The 22,287-nt window shown below is 41.5% G+C and overlaps 1 protein-coding gene across 1 annotated transcript; it reads right to left on the bottom strand.

Moving 5' to 3' along the window:
- Positions 1-235: 235 nt before the first annotated feature.
- LOC145135977 (WRC protein) lies at positions 236-2,160 on the bottom strand. Its single transcript, XM_079070189.1, has 4 exons — positions 1,754-2,160; positions 1,598-1,647; positions 1,044-1,129; positions 236-963 (listed from the first exon to the last, which is right to left on the bottom strand). The coding sequence occupies exons 1-4, from the start codon at positions 2,075-2,077 to the stop codon at positions 392-394; spliced, it is 1,032 nt and encodes a 343-aa protein (XP_078926315.1). The 5' UTR covers positions 2,078-2,160; the 3' UTR covers positions 236-391.
- Positions 2,161-22,287: the final 20,127 nt, after the last annotated feature.

Here is a 22,287-nt window from a genome sequence, read left to right as displayed (position 1 = left end):
AATTGGTACTATCAAAACTATTCTAGGATATTATTTGAATCTGTACAAAAATACAAAATTTTATTCGGTGTTTGTATTTGGTAAAAAAATGTTTATTTGGTTGCAATTTATCACCATTTGTTCGCACAGATTAGAAGAGCCTTCCGAAAAACCGTTTGCCAGATAGATATTTCTGGCTCTATTGAAGTGTTTAAAAAAAATAAAAAATAAAAAATGAAATGATGACTACAGAAAATTAAAGAAAACTAAGCAGCATTTTATAGATGAGTTGCACTAGGATTATCACATATAAATTTTCGTAATTGTCTGGATTTTGATTGACATGTACATGCGTGCTATGATCACCTGTTTCTTTCTTGTAATTTTCGTTAAGCTACGCCATGCATTATTATTAACTGCCTATTTGGCTCAACAAGCTGCTTAACGATCGAGCCTTCACCACTCCAAGCTTCTTCTTTTTAGTCAACTTCTTCATACCCTCCATAGATGACACTGATTCCTCCTCCCAATCTTTATCATCTTCAAAACCAGTATGATCCATCGATGTCATTTCAACTTCTTGATCTTGTTCTTTCACTTTAACCTTTTGTGCTCGACCCCGAACACTGTTCATGCTTCTAAGCCTTCCTTTACCTAAATGATGCTCGCACAATGAGTACCCAACAAGAGTTTGTTGGCAGCACCTCCACCCCCTTCCATTTACACGGCTACACCTCGATCCTTCCATTATCACATTCCCTCTCTTCCCATTCTTCTTGTTCTTTGGATACGTTGTACTTGTATTCACCTCCTTACATGTTGCCATGTATTTAGCATACTTCTTTGGTTTCGGCTTCATTGTTCCTTCATCAATGATCATCTCGTTATCTTCCTCAAGACCATGGTTAGCTGATCCTTTCCCAAAGCTTCCTCTTCTCTTTTTTATTGGAATCAGTCTATCTCCTTCAAACCACCCTTTCAACACTGTAGAGATACAAAACAACTGATCAATCATACAGTACACATACATAATACCTAAAAACTTTCACGGTTAATATACATACCAAGATGGGAAGTTGTTGGTGGTGGAGGTAGTGAAGCAGTGTTATGAACACGGCTGCTTGCTTCTGCACACACGATGCTTTCTTTCCTGGAAACAAAGAGAAGAAGAAGATTCAAAACAAGAAAACGTATGTGCTTATATGAACTACTGCTAAAATGAAAGTAAGAACAAAGAAAAGATATATAAGATAAGAGCATTAGTATTTAGTAAGCGCAAAGATGAAGGAACATTGTAGCTGGGGACCAGTTTTCATGCTAACATGCACCACATGGGGGTGCAATTTATAAAGGATTGGGATTGTACATATGGTTGGCTCTCTAACCTGATATAAAAACACCATTCTACAGTGTTTTTGCACTTCTAGCAATTATTTTTCTTTCTTTTCTCGGTGAATTAAAAAAAAATAATAATTAATGTTTTGCTTGTGGGTGTTAAAAAATCTGGGTCTATCCCAAAAAGATTCAAAATTTGTTTTCCGGCGAACATTAACCGATAAATGAGGGAGAAAGAAGGGGGTAGAGAGGGGAAGAGGATGGGATCTTTGCTATCTCTTACCTGCAAGTATCACTGGTCTTGATTGTTTCTTCTTTCTCAGATTCCAGCTCCTTCAAGGTTTAAAAAGATAAAATAAAAAACAAAAAATATATATATAGATACAAGATCTGTATAAGTATATATATGGTGCAGTTTCTGTTGGTGAAAATGATGTACCTTGTGAGGAGAAACAATAAGATGCTTTGGCTCACTGCCTGCACCGGAGGGAGTCCAAGCAGTGGTTTGAAACCCGATCTGTGTGCTGTGATCGGAGGAGGGCGGTGGAAGATGGCTGACACGATGATTTAGCGGAGGATCGAAAGGCTGAGACTGGGTATTATCGTAAAGAACACGTAGATTCCCATTTGGGTGCACTTGTTGTTGCACCAGCAGTAGGGGCTGTTGGTGTTTGTGTAATTGGTGGTCACCGCCGTGAGGATCCGACGACGGCGGTGCAGTAATAGCTGCGGAAAGAGACAAGAAACGCTTCCTGATCCTCATATGCGTGTGTGTTGCGTCCAATGAAACGAAGAAGATGAAGACGAAGAAAATGTCTCTTAATTCTCTCTCTCTAGCTTTTATTTGTTGCACCACACAAGCACAAACAGAGGTTTTGGGGCTTGGCACGTGCGGAGGTGGACCGGTCCGAGGAGAGTGAGAGAGGGGGGGTGACCGGCAACTGGAAGGAGGTGGGAGGTGGGGACAGGTACGGGTGGTGACAGGGTGGTGAAGTGGGTTGAGTAGTTTTATCGCTTTACAACTTTTTATTCATAAAATGAAATTCGTGGGTCCCATCTTAACAACGACCAAGATACTTTCGACTACAGGTCCCTGTAAGGATGCCTGTCTTCCGACCGGCTTTTTCCCGGTTTATCGTTTTGTTCTCCGGTTTGACTAGTACATTCCCCATCTGACCGGTTCTAATGGGATCCTTTTTAATTTGTTTTCACTAATAAAAAAATAGATATAATGATGTTGACTATTACAGTTGGTATATAATTGATGTAACAATGAATTCACAAGAAAATAAGAAGACGAGTCAAAAGCTTGATTTGTGTTGAAGAAAACGCAATGATAACAATACTAATATTTGGTAAAATCCAATACCATTCTCATTGATGATACAGCCATATATATGCAAGGTTACACCGAGATCCCAACAATCAAAGGATTGGATTTTACAAAGATAAATATTACAGTCAAATATATACTAAATATATAATACCAATGATAGGCCCTATGGTTTTAACGGGAGGTGAATGCACGCTCAAATTGGAACAGGAAAAGTTGGCAGGATAGACCTTTTGTGAAGTACCAAATGTGAAGAACCCTGATGTGTTGCTTGAGAACTACATTTTCAATTTCTATCCATCTTGATATGTTTCTTATGCTAGTGTTGGGAGAGATTATTGGACAAGTATACAATCAAAAGGTTGTCACAGTACAGGTGTGGCACATCGAAGATGTGTGTGTAACACGATCAACATATTTCATAATCAACAAGTTTCAACGACTGCATTAGCTACCCTACAATATTCTTCTTCGGCGTAGGAGCAGAATAAGGTGGGTCGGCGTTTAGCATACTATGATATGAAATTGTCACCTAAAAATACTTAATAACCGGAGGTTGTGCAATGTGCATCATAGTATGTAACATACAGAATCCTGAGGTATGGAATTTTAAAGTAAATATAAGTTTTGGGGTGGGACACAACGTCAGGGAAGCATCGCCACGTCGTGACGTGGCTGCGAGAGACGGGCGTCTCATTTAAGTGTCATGACGTGACACTATGATGGTCACAACGTGACACCTGATCAGGGGAAAACCCTAATTTTCATACTTGGACCCTATTTAAAGGAAGTAGAGGGCTATGGTTTCTTTCACCCTCATCTTCCATCACCTCCTAAGCCCTTGAAGAAAACCCTAATCCCTCTCCTCCTTTTTTGAGCTCATCTTGGTACTTTTGGTTGCTTTTGAAAGAAGAAGGAGGCCTTGGTGTTGTTGTGAGCATATTGGCAAGCTTTGGGACTTCATTTGGGCATCTCTTGACCTTTGTAAGTGTTCAAGACCCAAACTTTATTGCTCTAGGTTGCTAGATCTAAGCTTTTGTCACTTTATCTTCAAGTTTGAGGAAGTTGTCATGGTGAGATTCCATAAAGTTGGTAACTTTAAGAATCATTGAGGTTATTTGAGTAATATATGGTTCAGATTTGGAATTTGCTAGTATTTTGAACACATGCATGAGATCTTTGGTGATGTTTCTTCATTTTTGACCTAGTTTGAGGCTTAGACTCATAATAGGCATGCATGGCTGAAAAACATTGATCTTTGGATTGTAATGGACATTAGAAATCCTTCTAGACGGATTGGATGGATGGATTAATGGATTGGGAGTTAAATCCATTAAGCTGAGAAAAACCTAGTTCATGACGTGACAGCCTCCTTGTCACGACGTGACGACTGGGGGATTTCCCAGTTATTTTGGACAGATTCTATCACGACGTGATGACATGTCCATCACGACATGACGATATTTTTTTATCAGGGCTGAGTAGGTTGAGTTGGATCATGATCGAGTTTAGGATTGGGTAAAGTGTGTTTCACACGATGTGACCATGGGTTGGTCACGATGTAACTGTCAGCTGATGGTGATGTTGACCGCTGACTTTGACCTTGGTCGTTGACTTGTTAACTTGGGTTGAATTTTGGTGAAATTGCTAGTTCTAGAGTATAAACTAAGGTTGGATCTTGTTTGATTTGATAGGTGTGTTGTAGCACCGGTTGCGTGGCATTGAGCTATGGTGTATCTAACTTTCTGAGATAGGTGAGTCTTCTCACTATACCATGTAGGTTGCTAGATTGTCCTTATGACTCTTGCATGAAATATTGTGGTTGGATCACAACACTTGTTTGTATTTGTGATTTTCCTAGAAGACCATGGTTGGATCATGGCAGAAAGATTAGGGTAGGGTTGTAATCTGGGAGTGAATGTAAGACTATGGTTGGATCATAGCGTTCATGTAGGGCTAAGCCCGATAATATGTATGGTATGTGGTATTTTGGGGAACTCGCTAAACTTTATGTTTATGGTTTTATGGTTTAAACATTTTCAGGTACTTCCAGTCAAGGTTGTAGAACTCGCTACTCGGTACCTGTTCGGCCGACTACCGAGTAGCGAGAACTCAGGAGTATTGCGCGGGGGGGGGGGGGGGGGTACTCAGATTCTGTAATTCATATAGAAATATATCTAGGGAAGTTATATATATCAAAATCAGAAGTTGATTGAAATATATAACAAAATTAGATACATGTGAGTACACAAAAACTGAAAAACACACAATGGTCTCACTTCGTGAATAATTACTGAAAATTTGAGACATATGTGTAGTAATAATCACATGTGTGTGTTAAATAACAAATCATTAAGTATATTATACATATTAATCAATGAGTTGGCCGGGTTTTACAACACTGCTCGCTTCAGTAAGGAGCCGATCGGGGAGTACTCGAATTTTGTAACTCGCATCGGTAAGGGGCTGAGTAGGGAGTACTCGCCCAAGTAATCGACCAACTCGGAAAGTTTTACAGCACTACTTCCAAGGGAAGGGTCTGGTTTGACTGCACAACATCCCCCTGATGATTTTCCATATTGATGATGGTTATTTTACTCTGATGATTGTGATACATTTTACTATGATGGATTTTGGAACAAATATTGTGTGAATTTGATGATTCAAAAATGAAAATTTTTATTAGTGATTTTGGGATGTTACAAGTTGGTATAAGAGTGTTGGTTTGAGGGATTTGGGCACACTCTTGGGTGCGTCTGAACTCAAACTGAGGAATTGGTATTTTTTTTAAAGAAAATAATTTTTTTAAAAATATTTCTACAAAGAAAATGGTGTGATGCATGCAATCAGCGGAGCTCAAGTAAGTGATTACCAAAATACTCATACATGAGTATTATATGTTTATGTGAATTGCATGCTAGGATAGGGCTAGGGATACCTTCAGGAATTATATGATAGAATTGTCTGATTTGTGATGGCTTGTAGCCTAGGAGGAAATGGATGCTATATATTACTTGGAATCTATATATGTCACAACTAGGAAATTCTATATCCTTGTAACTATAACAATGATAACAATTGTAACCAAAATTTTGAAAGCACGCTTGATGTTTATTCAATGACAACAAATTTCATCAAAAACCCTATATAAACACTTCAATTGGTCAACGAAAGATTGGAAACCCTAAAATTTCCGGTTTAAGTCCAATGTGGACTAGGATTTCCTTATTGGGCCTAATGGACCAATAAGTTTCCAATTTGACTATTTTGGGGCTTAGAACCCTTAAATGGGCTCTAATTGGACCCACTTTCATGAAACTAACATTTTGGGCCATAATGGATCCAAAATGAATTGGTTTATCTTAATAAGCCTTATTGGGCCATAACTAACCTAATTAGCCTTAATGGGCCATAAATCCATTCCTTTATACAATTTGGGCCGTGAACTACTCTAAAGGCCCAATGGGCCGAAAACTTTCTCTATGGGCCTTAAAAATCTCGAACCAAGATTTGAAGTGGGCCAAGTTAATCCATTTCTTCTTCCTTTAGCCCATTCTCGGCCATATATATATATATATATATATATATATATATATATATATATATATATAAGAAAAGAGAAAGATATGGATTAAGGAGAAGTAGACACCTAATTTTTATCTCTTGGATTTCCATGCAAGTTCCCATATCTCCAAGAAACTATCACTTCAAGCTTCTCTCTTCTTCTTGTTTCAGCCGAGAATCACACACACACACACAACTCACTTGAAGTTTCTCTCAAGAACTCATAACAACAACCTTTTATTTCCTCTCAAAAATTTCGAGAATCATAAGAGCTTCAAGGAGGATTTCATCCAAAAATTACTTCAAGTTATATAATAGTGGTAAGATCTTACAAACATACTTTCTTTATACGCTCATTCACCCCTCTTACAACCTTAATCTCTTGATCATACTCCATAAAACTCATCAAAGTTTGAAGGTCCCTTCAAGAAGCTTGCTAAGGCCGAAACCACACCATCTTCTTCCATTTCTTCTTCAAAACCGAAACCACAAACCCAAGGTGAGTTCATACCCCCTTGTTTTCGGTTTTTACTTGTTTTTGGGGGGAGAATACAAATGTTATGTGTTGATCTATATGTGCTTGCATGTTATATGTGATTTCTTTCATTTATGTTGTGAAAATTTGTGTTAATACATGTTATATCAAGAGATCTATAGCCAAAGTGTGAAAGATTTATAAACAAAAACATAATAAGACAACATACTTCAAAGATCTAAGAGTCTTTAGGCTTAAGAAGTGAAAACAAAGCCAAAAATCTTTATAAGTGTAATTTTTGCAAAAATAACAAAGATTTGGGTAAAATATGATATTTTCGGTTTTATAAGGATAAAATATTATTATTTACATAAAAATTTGAATTTTATGAAAATAACACTTCTCAAGGGGCCAAATACATAAATTATAGCTTATTGGGCTTACATTTGGGCCTCACGGGTTTTTGGGCCCAAAATTGCGAAAATGAAGAATTTTAGGGACTGAAATTGTAAATTCATAAAAGTATGAGTCTAAAACATAATTAAACTATTTCAGGGGCTAAAAATGACCCTTTTTGCTAAATTGGACTAAAAATGCAAAGTTTTTAGATTTTGGGCCAAAAGTGTAAACTTTTTTACAAATAAGGGCTGCAAATGGCAAATACAATAGTTTTGCGCTGAAATTATTATTTACATTATGTTTGGGCCGAAAATGTCAAGAAAAAATGGTTTAAGGACCAAAAATGTCAATTTTCATCAAAAGGGACTAAAAGTGTCATTTTTATTAATAAAGGGGTTGAAATGGTCAAAATCAATATTTTTGGGTCAAATAGGCTAATATTTAAATTATTGGGTCAAGAATATTAAATTTATAACGCATGGTTTTTAAAATGTTTATAGATATATATATATATATATATATATATATATATATATATATATAACCAAAGCTTCGTTTTAAATCAAACGTCAAAGTATTTTTAACATCGCGAATAAACATTTGGTATACAACAAAACCTACACTACGAACTTAAAATCGATAATCAGATAAATGATACAATGATTGGGCCCAAAATCTTCTATTCGTGCTATTGGGCATTTGTGGCCCAATTCCATGATTATTGGGCTCAATATATTCACACATGTTTATTGGGTCTTGGTGACCCAATTACATGCCCAATGGGCCTTTATCAGCTTTAACATGCTATTGGGCCTTAGTGGCCAATTTTCATTGCTAATATGGCCCTAAACATTCATCATATGCTTAATGGGCTATAACGTGTCCGTAGCATACTCGACAGCCTATAATAACATACATGATTAGTGGGCCACCGTTGTCCTCTTTCGTGTCTGTTAGGCTTACTTCATATTCACGTAAACATCAATCGGGTTGTAAAATAATGTTATTCAATTTCAATGGAATTTAGTGAGAAATATCGGGTGACACCAATAAGTGTCGGTCGTAGCATGTAGTTATAATCAGAATCTCCTGGAGGGAGAGCGAGAGTTTGTGTATAGATCTATACGGGGGTGACTCCCCCACACCTGAGCTGTTCGCTACAGTTAGACTAGGCCAGTCTAGGGTGACAAAATCTTGATCAGAACCGGCGTTTGGAAAAATGCCAAGACAGGCGAATTAGTAACTATTATGCATGGTTATAACGACTCACATAGAGATCCATAACGACTCACATGGGAAATCATATTCATACACTGTGGCCATACAAAGTGATTCACACGATAATACAAAACTATCATACTATCTAAATCGGAAAACATCGGGTTTTTCGGGAAACGACGTCATTCATTTCTACATACATCAACTTTAATACAAGGAACAATTATGAAAGTCATCCACTTCTATACGTTTGGAAATCACATACATATACACATATTGGATCACCACATCATGTCGTAATTAGTTTTATTACTGGAAATATCGGATTTCTGGGTTTTACAAATAATACAAACCTTTTATATCAATCATGTTTATGAACTCACCAACATTATAAATGTTGACCGTTTTCAAAATAACTTGTATTCTCAGGTAACCGTTAGAATGAAGAATCATCAAGTGTGTGTTTTCGAAATTTCTTTTGTGTAATGTCAATCATCAAACAATTTATGTTTTGGATTATGTAATGTAAAACAATGTACTTGATGTGAACAATGTCAGTTGTAATATATTGATGCATGGTGATGTTTATGTTATGTTTCATGGATAATCATTGTGATGATATTTCAATTTAAGTCACACAAGCCCTCGGACGTTTCCGCCGTCCGGTTCGAGGGTGTGACAATATAGGTGAAGTTATTTGTTAAGTGTATGTTTAAAAATTGTATACGATTGATGAGAGGATACACGAGTTCATCTTATCGGATATCACTCGTGGTATTCTGAATGCGACTCCTGTGATGTTTGGTACCATCAATGTGGGGATCATCAAGCTTTTGGATGATCGATTAGGGGCCTTTAATGTCCAGGTTGCCGCAGGTCATTTGGGGGCACAAACTCTCTCTTTTTGGGAGTTCAAGGCTTGTGGAGCCCCAGAGTTCTTCGAGAAGAAGGTCCCTATGCCTAGCCGATGATGGATCACTGACATGGAGAAGGCCCAACGTATATGTTTCTACCTTGAGGGGTCGAAGGTGGGATTTGCATCCTGCCTTCTAAGGGATGGAGCCCGCGATTGGTGGGAGGAGATTGGACACTCTTTAGGAGCTGAGGTCGTGGCGGCCATGACTTGGGATGATTTTGTAATGAGATTCAAAGTTGAGTTTGCAACAGCTATTGAGGTGCATCGATTGGCGAGGGAGTTTCAGGACCTTCGCCAAACTATGGAGACTGTGGAGGAGATTATCGCCAAGTTCCGGTAGAGAGCTTTGATGGTTCCACGGTATGTTGTAGATGATGAGATGAGGAAGAAGAGATACCACGACATGCTCAGGGATGACATTCAGGAGTTTCTGAGCATGTCGAGCTGCAAGACCATAGAGGACATGATTGCTAGAGCCTAGGAACGGGAGATTGAGTTGGAGCTTCGAACGAAGTGCAAGCCGGAACAGGTACATACAACGGTGAGCCAAGCAAAGAGGCCCAAGACTTTTGATTCTCGTTCTATGGGCCAATAAGGTTGGGGCCTTTGCAACAAGCATAACAAGCCGCAAGATGAATCGTATCGAACAGTGGGTTCGAGTTGTTTTAGGTGTGGTCATACTGGACATTTTCGTATGGATTTCCATCGTGGAGCATTGATATGTTTCCAATGCAATCAGATGGGCCATAAGAATGCCGATTGGTCGAGATTGATGCGAGGAGAAGTGGTGACGCCCGCACTAGTCACCTTGAGGATTATTGATGGCCTACAGATCTAATCAGGGCATTCCAGTTGACAGTCGATGAGGCACGAGCAACACCAGATGTGGTTACCGGTATGTATCTTTACCATGTCTTTTACTGCTTTCTTTGTCCATGCTTATGTTTTATCTGATCATGTATAGGGACGTTTTTAGTCAATGGTATGACTGCTCATGTTTTGTTCGATTCGGGTGCTACCCGATCATTTGTGTTTTTTATGCTTAACAAGAAGCTTAGTGATGCTTCAGGGACTTTGGATTATCCAATGGAGGTTGTTAAACCATTGTCACACACAATTTAAGAAAATAAAATTCCACTTCTCGAATGCACTAAAGGATAGCACAAGGAAGCAGGGTCGAATCATCAGGGACACAACCTAATGGTCAATGCCTCTTTGCTTAAGGCACATACTAGTCATTAAACATAAAATATTGAAAAAGAGGATTTTTTTATTATTAAATAAAACTAAAATAGCAGTGAAAATTAACTAACACAAATTCAATAATAAAATCAAATTCAGTTCTGCTACGATTTTCATAATCATGCAATCTACCCTTACTCTGTTATTCATAATGTATTCTATTTAAGCGGGTACTCAGAAAAACTAACAGACTCTAGTAAATTCTCTTTTACCTAATTAGTTAACCAAAACAAGCTCTTTAATTAACCCTAACTTTTTTTATCTAATTAAACAAGTTCTTAATTAAATTCAGAAAAGCTGCATTAAGATATGTGTAAAATTCTCAGCAATATCTAATACTTCTCAAAAGCTCAGAAGTATAGAGATATGAAATTTCTGTTTACAATAAAGTCAAATCCAAATATAGAACCGATTTATTACTTGTTACTTATTACTAGATTGTCAAAACAATTATGGATTTAAACAACTAATTAACTGGAGTGATTAAATCCTAGCTAGATGATCAGACTAACAAGAATTAAAACCAAACATTCATTAAGCACAAAACTAAAACTACTAAATAGAATCTCACAATGACAACCAAATTTGATGTTTGATCACATGAAAGTACTAGTCTTTTGTAGAACTAAAAACTAGAGTTTTAACGAGAAATAGCTAAAATCTAATCTAAAACAATTAAAAGAATCATTAAACTACTAAATCTTACTAATCTAACTGATTTAGATGATCCACAACATTCAGATGTTCGTCGTTTGGGAGTGTCTCTGATAAAAGAGGTTAAAAATTTATATGCAAGTTATAAAAAAAATTGAATAAAATAACGATTTTTATTTTTCTAGATTAGGTCAGAGAGGCATAAACAAATGCATTAGAGTGCTCAATTTTGGGTGTCTTTGTCAATCCGAAAGATAATAAAATGGATCAGAGTGGCTTAGATAGATATAAAAATGTTCTAAAAAAGTTGTAAAATAGAAAATTTGTAAAAAGAAGTAAATATATGGCGAAACTATAGAAAAAGAGTTTAGAACATATTCAGTTCTGGCTCTCTATATAAATTTTAGGATAATTTAAAAAAAATCGACGTGGAAGCCTTATCAGGGCTTCGTGATGTTATAGGTGAGCCAAATCCGATACGTAGGACACCAGATGAATATAGTAACCTACAAACCCAGGTAAATTTGTATATTTAACATGTTAATAACAACTTTAGTGGCGTAGAAATACTTAAGGACCAAACGAAATCTAAAAAAATAATTCGTTCATTTTCACGTGAATCTTACATATAAATAAGAGTAAATTAGATGAATGATCCTTGGGATTTGTGGTAATCTATACGACGTTTGAACCCAAACTTTTTTTTTTCTAACTTGGACAGTCCCTATTTAAGGTGTTTGTTGCATGCTAGGTCCTGCTAGACATAAAAAGACTATTGTCCTTATTTATTTATTTTTAGTTTATGTATTTATTATATACTTATTTATATTATTAATAAAAAACAAATGAGCCCACTCCACCCTGCTAAAATCTGCTTCTTTCACTACTTCTTTCACCTATTCCGCTCCGACTGTAACACCCAGTTCCTGGTATGTATTTCAAGTTATTAAATTATGAATTTTTATACTGGGACTCGACAAGTTTGAGGCCCAAACTCGTCGAATAAGGATAGAGTTTTGAACACGAGTGGTCGAGCCTACTCGACTAGTAGTAGAGCTGTCTGAGGGAAACCCTAATTTTTAGGGTTTGCACCCTATTTAAACACCTTATATGGCCTCCACTCCAGCCCCCATCACCTCCAAACCCTATTCATGAAACCCTAATCGGCTTTTGAGTGTTCTTGAGCTATTTTGTGCCATTTTTGTGATTTGAAGCTTGGAGAAGAAAGTAAAGACTTGGAGATTCAAGAAGAAGACTGTAGATTCAGAGCTTGGGTTGCATTTCCAGCTTGTTTAAGGTATAAAGCTTATATCTTGGCTTTCCATCACTTAGATCTTCTTTAGGGCTTGCATATTGTCATTTTGGGGCATTTCTAAGTCACTCTCGGAATTTGAGTGCATAATAGAGTAATGACTTCAGATCTGGGAACTTTTGAGCCCATGAAGCTTAAAGTTGCCACCTTTTATAAGCTATGGCCCTATCCCATGTATTAGAACTCCTTTGTGGCTTAGTTTTGGTGTTTTAGCTTCATAACACCCATGTATGCACTTAAAGTTTGTAACTTTACGTGTTATATCGACCCTAGGAGGCAAGATCTATGATTTGGATGCAATAAGCCCGACTGAAATCGACTGTATGAACTTGGACTTTTGGGGACTCGACGAGTCGTTCATAGGACTCGGCGAGTCGGGTCATGGTTCCTCAACCTTTTCTGTTTCTGAGCAATCTGGTTGAGTCTAGAAGAGGACTCAACAAGATGGACGTGAATATGGACTTGAAGATCAAAGAACTCGACGAGTTCAAGGATGAACTCGGCGAGTTCAAGACAAATGTCCCAACTGATATGAAGCAGGACTCGACGAGTTCAAGGATGAACTTGGCGAGTCATGAGCAAAAGACCCCGACTTTGTATGAATGAGAACTCGACGAGTTCAAGGAGAACTCAACGAGTTAGGAGTAAAAGTCCCGAATATGTAGGAGGGAACTCGACGAGTTGGTGGACCAACTCGGCGAGTTGAGTCAACCAGATGTTGACTTTGACCAAAAGTTTACTTTGACCAGGGGTGTTGACCTTGACTTTGACTTTGACATGAGATGACCCTTGAAAGGGTTATGAGTATGAAAGGGTAATTAAGGAAAATTGTTATGTGTAGGAGTTTGAGAGGAGTTGATCCCAGCACCGCGGACAGTTTAGCTACTACACGACACTAAGGTGAGTTACCTCCCAGTAGAAGTGGGTCTACAGCCACAATGTCGGCCCACTAGTAGGAGTTGTTTGATAGATGATTGTATTTGTGATAATTATCTAGGTTTGCTGCTACTTGATATGTTTTATGTGCTAGCCTGATATGATGTTATGTGATAGTGGTAGTAGGGGAGATACTCCTCGGTTACTGGTCGATAGAGGGGTAGTTTAGTACCCAACTATGCTAGACAGTTTATGACTTATGTGATATGATATTATGTGGTAGTAGTAGGGGGTGAAATAGTCCCCGGTTACCAGTCGACAAGACCGAAGGGGTAGGCCAGCACCTAGATATGCTAGGCAAGTTACCGGTCGACAGGACCGAAGGGGTAGGCCAGCACCCAGATATGCTAGGCAAGTTACCGGTCAACAAGATCAAAGGGGCAGGCCAGCACCTGGATATGCTAGGCAAGTTATCGGTCGATAGGGCCGAAGGGGTAGCTAGTACCCAGATATGTTAAGTAGTATATGTTATGTATGTGTAACGCCCAAATTTTCAAAGCAATTTTTTTCACATTTTATAAACCACATTTTCATTCATAAGCGTTATAAAAAAACACCATTGTATCACATAGTCAAATCATATCATATCCCAAGATCATAATGTAAAAATCTCCACGTGTGTGTACTGATCAAGCCGACGCCTTCCCGCGATCCTCACTGGTACCTGAAACACATAACACAACACTGTAAGCATAAATGCTTAGTGAGTTCCCCAAAATACCACACACAACACATATTAGCCACTCGAGGCTATAACTCTGTTGACCCTCTGGTCAATGTGTCTTTGTGGGACCCTCCAGTCCCATAACTCTGTGGTCCCTCTGGCCCTAACTTTGTGGGCCCTCTGGCCCTAACTCTGTGGACCTTCCGGTCCTAACTCTGAAAACTCTGTAACATATATAGCATATAACACATAGAAATCACATCATGCAAAAGCATACAAAATACTCTGTCTCATAGCTCTAATTACCACTCTAGGTAAAGTATAGTGAGAAGACTCACCTCGGGTAACTCGGTAAAGCTCGAACTCTGTAAAATCGGGTCTAGCCTCCGCCTAATCATGTGAAATAAATACTCTCAATCAATACATCTCTCAAGGCTAGACTATTCCTCCTCTTAGTACTCTCAGAAGGGTAAAAGACCATTTTACCCCTCTCATAACTCAAAGGCCCCACTATAGACCAAACCCTAAAAGTCAACCAAAAGTTAACCCTCCGGGTTACGCTGCGCGTACCAGATGTGTACGTTGGGCGTACCCGATAGTCTCTCAGAATCGGGGAACGCCACCCCGTACGCCGCGCGTACTGGGATTACGCCCGGCGTAAATCCCAGTTTCATTCCCTTAGCTCTTGAGGTCTTAAACAGTTAAGACTCACATCCAACTTTTAGATCTGACCATTTCTAAGCCTCTTAATCCATAAGTCGATGACTTTAAGCCTTTGCATGGCTGAACAAGTCACTAACACCCAAAATATACCATTTCCTAACACTAGAAAGCCCAATACTCAAGCATGATCTCATATCCACGACCAAGATGAGAACTTTTTGGATCTATAACACAATACCACTGAAATGAGACAGATCTAGGTCCATGGAGCACATTACACTCATAAAGTCTCCACCTTTGGGACTTTTAACCCTAAAATGGTCCATGAAGCAACAAACCAAATAAAGAGGAAAGTTTTGAACTTTATACCTCCAAATGCAGCTCCTTCCTCTATAGATCTCAGATCCAAACTTGCACTTCAAGCTCTAGTCTCCACAAACTCCTCCCCTTCTCCTTCACTAGCACACCAAGGCACTTTTAGCTCCAAAATCACACACACTCACTAAGAACGATGAAAAGTTCTCTCTTAGGGTTTTACTCACTGCTATGGAGGCTGAGAAATGAGCCTTAGCATCCAATATATAGGGCACAAGTCAGAAATTAGGGTTTGCACCTGGACACATTACGCCCAGCGTAACCCTGAGTACGCCCAGCGTACTCAGGCGAGTCCGCGTCCAAAATAAGCGCATGAGTACGCGCAGCGTACTCTTGAGTACGCCCAGCGTACTCATTTGCTACCAATTCCTCTTAAGGGCTTAACTTGACACTTTGAATAAAAGAAGGGCTAAATAACTGTACCTGGATTTCGGGATGTTACAATTCTCCCCCACTAGAACCAGACTTCGCCCTCGAAGTCTCATACTGCAAACAACTCCGGGCACTGCTCCCGCATCTCTGACTCTAGCTCCCAAGTCAGCTCGGACCCTCTCCAATGTTGCCACTGGACTTGAACCAGAGGCACCTCCTTGTTCCTCAGAACCTTGATCTTCCGATCCACAATCGCGATTGGCCTCTCAGCATAATTCAGGCTCGCATCCACCTGAATATCCTCCAGCGGTACCAATGCTGTCTCGTCGGCAATACACTTCCTCAGTTGAGACACGTGGAAGGTATCATGAATCTGGCTCAGCTCCGCAGGTAGCTCCAACCGATATGCTACTCTGCCCACCCTTGCGGTCACCCTAAACAGACCAATGTACCGGGGCCCCAGCTTGCCCCTCTTCCTGAAACGGATCACTCATTTCCAAGGAGACACCTTCAGGAGTACGAAGTCTCCCACCTGGAACTCAAGCTCGGATCGTCGCCTATCCGCGTAACTCTTCTGGCGACTCTGAGCTGTCAACAACCTCTGTCTGACCTGCTGTATCTGCTCTGTCGTCTGAAGCACTATCTCTGTACTACCCATCACACGCTGCCCGACCTCACCCCAGCAAATGGGAGTCCGACACCTCCTCCCATACAACAGCTCAAAGGGTGGCATACCGATGCTCGAATGATGGCTATTGTTATAGGAAAACTCAGCCAAAGGCAAATATGTGTCCCAACTCCCTCCGAAGTCCAATACACATGCCCGAAGCATGTCCTCGAGCGTCTGAATCGTCCGCTCACTCTGCCCGTCTGTCTGTGGGTGGTATGCGGTACTAAAATGCAGCCTCATACCCAACTCCTCATGAAATTTCGTCCAGAATCTGGAAGTGAAACGCACATCTCGATCTGAGACGATCGAGATCGGCACTCCATGCCGTTAGGGATGTCAAAAATTCCCGCGGGACCCCGATACCGTACGGGACTAATTTTAAAAAAAATTCTTGAGCGGGGGCGATATTAACTCCCGTTTATTTTCGGAACCGGGAGCGGGAGTGAGTATTTCCGTCCCGTACTCCCGCGGGGGCCCCGTTTATTTTTTTATAATATATATATATATATATATATATATATATATATATATATATATATTAATGGAAATTACAAATGAAAAATTAGGGCTTCATCTTTCTTCCGTCCGTTTTCAATCGTCACTCACGAATGGGGGGCAAATAATAAGGGCGACTTTCTAGTTTCGAGGAGTCGACATCGAGTCGTCAAGGACTTCATCTTCCTTCTCCTTCCCGTTCCCGTAGTCGGCAACCTGTACTCCCAGTCTTCGACCGACGAGTGGCGAGTGAGTAGTGACGACTGCCTACGCGACTTCTCCAATCTCCAACTCCCACGGGCTACCTGCGAGGCTGCGACTTCGGCTTTCTTCCATCATCGGCTCACCACTGCCGAAGCCTTCCACAATTGACGGTAAATACCAGCTGTTGCTGCTATCAATTTCTGCTGCTTTCAATTTCTGCTTCTAAATTCTCACTCTCACCGATTTCTACTTCTCACTCTCACCGATTTCTGTTTATCACTCCCACTGATTTCTGCTGCTTGCAATTAATCTTTTCCAGGTTTCGTAATTTCATATATTGTATGTTATCAATGAATTAAGTATAAGTTTGTAGAATACTGCTATAGAACTCGATGCTTGTAATTAATCTTTTCCAGGTTTCTTAATTTCATATATTGTATCTTAATCATTTATATTGTTGCTATCAATTAATTAGCTACAAGTAAGAATGCTTGATCAAATTTTGTAGAAAGCTTGATGTTTGCAACCTCTAGTGAGAATGTTTAATCATTTTATTGATGCTTGCTGTTTGCCTAAATAAATAGATAGCTTTACTGCTTTAGTTCTTAATTGTTAATAAAGTTATGGAGTAAAGTTTTATGATAACGTTATAAATGATAATTTATTCATTAATTTTATTTAGGTTATTTTTTCTGTACATATATTATATTCACTGTACTTTCAAGAATAAGTCATATACACTGTTTGATAAGTCATATACATGATTTCTCACCGATTGTTTGTGTGAACCATTTTCAGATTTTTGTAATCATGTCTTCAGCAGAACCGAATCAACCCAATGATTCAAACACGGTTAATGATACCGCCAATTCTGGAGTTAACTGTAACGAGAAACAAATTAAATTCACATCTCCAATATGGCGTCATTTCACCTATGAAGAAGTTAATGGAACAAAAAAGGTTGTTTGTAAGTATTGTAGAAAGGAAATTACTTATACAACCAAAAATGGAACGAACGGGATGCATTCTCACCATAAGATGTGTAAACGGCTCTTTGTTAGGTTGTGTTATTGATGGTGATGATGTACATTCCGATGAAGATGACGAGGGACTTGAGGTAAGATCGTTCAATTTGTCGTTTTGTATTGAATAAACTAATATAATAATTTATTTTATTATTATTTTTGTTATTTATTTAGGGAGGATACTCGAATGTCAGTGAATGAAGAGTTGAAGGAAATTAATGGATACTGAAGATGTAGTGAATTGGTGTTTTATATTTGTAATTTTGGATTTGTCGTATTTTGGGTTTGTAATGTTGGATTTGTTTTCGTAAGATTGTTGGATTTGTCTTTGTAAGATTGTAAGATTGTTGGAATTGTTAGATTTTTAATTTTTTAGTTTCTAAAAGATTTGGTTTTAAGCTTTTAAATTTATTAAAAATAGTATTTTTGCCATAAACAAAGTAGTTTTTTAGCAAAAAAAAATCTAATTTTAAGCCGGGGAACCGGGGGAGCGGGGGCGGGAGCGGGGGCGATGGAGGTAACCGGGGGCGGGACCGGGGGTTGTGTAAACGGGGGAACCGGGGGCGGGAGCGGGAGCGGGGGCAACAACTGATTTTGGGGGCGGGGGCGGGGGCACCTATTTCCGCTCCCGTTTGCCCCCGTTGACATCTCTACATGCCGTGATACCACCTCTCTCACGTACAACTCTGCCAACCTCTCAGCGGAAGAGCTCTCACTGATAGCAAGGAAATGAGAGCTCTTCGTCAACCTGTCCACAATCACCCAAATTGCATCGACGCACCTTGCAGTCCTCGGAAATTTGGTGATAAAATCCATGGTAATTTGTTTCCAGTTCCACTCGGGAACCTCCAACGGCTGCAACTTACCATGCGGTCTCTGGTGTTCGGCCTTAACCCTGCGACAGGTCAAACACCTCCCAACAAACCATGCAACATCCCTCTTCATACAGGGCCACCAATACTCTTTCTTCAGGTCCAAGTACATCTTAGTGGCCCCGGGATGGATCGAGAACCTCGATCTATGCGCCTCCTCCATCAAGATGGTACGCGTTCCGCCCACAAACGGTACCCAAATCCGACCCTGAAAGGTCATAAGTCCTCGACCATCGGTAACGAACTCTGATACCTGTCCGATAATCCGCTCTCTCTTACGGTTCTCTGGTCTCACGGCCTCAGTCTGGGCCCCTCGAATGGTGTCCAACACCGGAGTCATAATTGTCAATCGCAAACAAACATCTCGTATAGGGGCACTCTCCGCCCTGCGACTCAGGGCATCAGCTACAACATTAGCTTTTCCCGGGTGGTACAGGATCTCACAATCGTAATCCTTCACCACATCCAACCACCTCCTCTGATGCATGTTCAGGTTGGGCTGATCCATCAGATACTTCAAATTCTTGTGGTCCGTGTATATGGTACACCGAACCCCATACAGGTAGTGACGCCAGATCTTGAGGGCGAACACTACTGCCCCCAGCTCCAGATCGTGGGTGGGATACCTCATCTCGTGAGGCTTCAACTGCCTCGATGCGTATGCTATCACATGCCCTCTCTGCATCAGCACCGCTCCCAGCCCCGATATCGATGCGTCACAATACACCACAAAGTCCTCCATCCCCTCCGGAAGGGCTAATACCGGGGCTTCGCACAGTCTCTGGCGAAGTGTCTCGAAGGAGGCCTGTTGCTCTGGGCCCCATGAAACAGCAACACCCTTCCGGGTCAACCTAGTGAGTGGCACGGCGATCTTGGAGAAATCCTTGATAAATCTCCGATAATAGCCAGCCAACCCTAGGAAACTCCTGATCTCGGTGGGGGATCTCGGAACCTCCCAACTCATCACCGCCTCAATCTTGGCCGGATCGACCAATATCCCATTCTGGTTAACGAGGTGCCCTAGGAACTGGACCTCTCGTAACCAGAAATCACACTTGGAGAATTTGGCATAAAGCCTCTCCGATCTCAAAACTCTAAGTATCTCTCTCAAATGCTCCTCATGCTGCTCTCTGGATCTCGAATACACCAATATATCATCGATGAACACGATCACCGAATGATCCAACATCGGTCTGCATACTCTGTTCATGAGGTCCATGAACGCCGCCGATGCATTGGTGAGCCCGAAAGGCATCACCACGAACTCGTAATGTCTGTAACGAGTCCTGAACGCTGTCTTCTGGATATCCTCATCTCGTACTCTCATCTGATGATATCCAGACCTCAAGTCGATCTTGGAAAACCAAGACGCTCCCTGCAACTGATCGAATAAATCGTCGATCCTTGGTAAGGGGTAACGGTTCTTGACCGTCAGTTTGTTCAGCTCCCGGTAATCAATGCACATCCGGTGTGAACCATCCTTTTTCTTGACAAAAAGGATCGGCGCTCCCCACGGCGAGCTACTCGGCCGTATAAACCCCTTCCCCAGCAGCTCCTGAAGCTGCGAGGATAACTCCTGCATCTCTGGTGGCGCAAGGTGATAGGGCGCCTTGGTGATAGGCGCTGCCCCCGGAACCAAATCAATACGGAACTCTACCTGCCTCTCGGGAGGCACACCCGGCAACTCCTCGGGGAAAACATCCGGGAACTCGCGCACTATCGGGACCTCATCGATCGACCTCGGTCTCTCTGCATCTACCCTCGTATCCACCACATAAGCCACAAACCCACTACAGCCCCACTGTAAACTCTGCCTCGCTCTAGCGACCGAACAAAATGCCGACCCAGAACGTGTACCCTCGCCGTACACCGTAAGAACTCCCCCACTAGGGTCTCGTATGGTCACCAGCTGTCGCTCGCAGTCGATAACCGCCCCAAATCTGCTCAACCAGTCCATGCCCACGATGACACAGACATCTCCCATCGCGATAGGAACTAAGTCAATCGGAAACTCCACTCCGAAAATCTCGAGTACACAACCTCGAATCACCTCTGTGGCATACACCGCCCTCTCGTCAGCTATGGAGACTCTCAGAGGTTGACTCAACGCCTCTCGACTAATACTGATGTGCTGGCTAAAAGCCAAAGATACAAAAGACCGACTCGCACCCGAGTCAAATAACACTAGAGCAGGTGCAGAACTCACAAGAAAAGTACCTACGCATATCATGATATAAGCACAATATCTCAACAAAAAAAAAATAATACATGAAGGATTACATACCAGCCACGACATTGGGCACTGCGCGGACCTCCTCCGCGGTCAACTGGAAGGCTCTCCCTCGTGCCTTCGGTGCCTCGGCCTTAACGGGCCGACTGTCTGTAGCTCTCACTGCAGCAGGGGCAGATCCCTGAGATGCTCCCTGTGCTGTCCCTCGCAACTGTGGACACTCTGCCTTCCGGTGTCCGGTCTGGTTGCAGTGAAAACATACTGCAAACCCCTTGGGGCAATCCTTGGCCATATGCCCCTCCTTGCCACATTTGTAGCAGGACCCCGCTCTGCACACCCCATCGTGGCTCTTGCCGCACTTGCCACAAGTGCGGCCCCTCTGACTCCCAGATCTCAAATCAGCGGGCTTGGCCCGCTTGGCTGCCGGCTGAGACTGCGCCGGTCGCCGATCCCTCCCCTGAGACTCAGCCTCCTCCCTAGCCTGGGTCTCCAGCTCTATCTCCCTCTTCCGGGCATTTGCCTGAAGCTCAGCAAATGTCCGGTACGTCGAGTTCGCCACGAACTCTCGTATATCCTTCCTCAACACACTCAGATATCGGCTCATACGTGCCTGTTCGGAGGACACGTGCTCTGGGCAGAACATCGCCCTCTCATGGAACATCCTCGTAATCACTGTAACAGACTCAGTACCCTGCTTGAGGGTCAGAAACTCCTGGGCCAAACGCTCCCTCTCCACCTGGGGAACGTACTCATCTCGGAACATAGCAGTGAACCTCTCCCAGGTCACTGCAGCAAGCTCGGTAGGCGAATAGTGCGCCGTCGCAAACTTTCACCAGTCCTTCGCTCCCAAGCGAAGCTGGTTCAACGCGAACCGGACTCTCAAATGCTCTGGAGATGAGCAAGTAAAGAAACACCCCTCTATGTCTGATATCCACCTCATCGCTGCAATCGGGTCCTGGGTCCCATCAAACTCCGGTGGTTTTGTGTTGCTGAACTCACGAAACAGCAACACATCACCACCCTGCGACCTAGTCGCAGCTATAGCTGCAGTGGCCGCAGCAACCGCAGCCTCAGAAAAAGCAGCGTATTTCTCGTCAAATGTCTCTATCAGTGTGGTCTTGATAGACCCGAACATCTCTGGTATCTCTGCCCTGATGGCCACAGCCACCACCTCATGAATGATCCTACGGATCTCCTCATCACTAGTACCGCTGCTCCCTGGTGTGTGGCGTGTCCCAACCATGATCTCCCTCTGAAATATGACATAAGAATATTAGGGACTCGCTCGAGTATACTCACACTCGATAACTCCACCCTACTTGTTCCTTAGTACTCTAAGGATTCTTACTTGGAC

This window comes from Lactuca virosa, chromosome 9 (genome assembly GCF_052849685.1).
Source record: "Lactuca virosa cultivar CGN04683 chromosome 9, Lactuca_virosa_CGN04683_v6, whole genome shotgun sequence".
Lineage (NCBI taxonomy): Eukaryota > Viridiplantae > Streptophyta > Magnoliopsida > Asterales > Asteraceae > Lactuca > Lactuca virosa.
The sequence above is the reverse complement of the archived record's forward strand: the minus strand, read 5'-3'. Positions and strand labels throughout refer to the sequence as shown.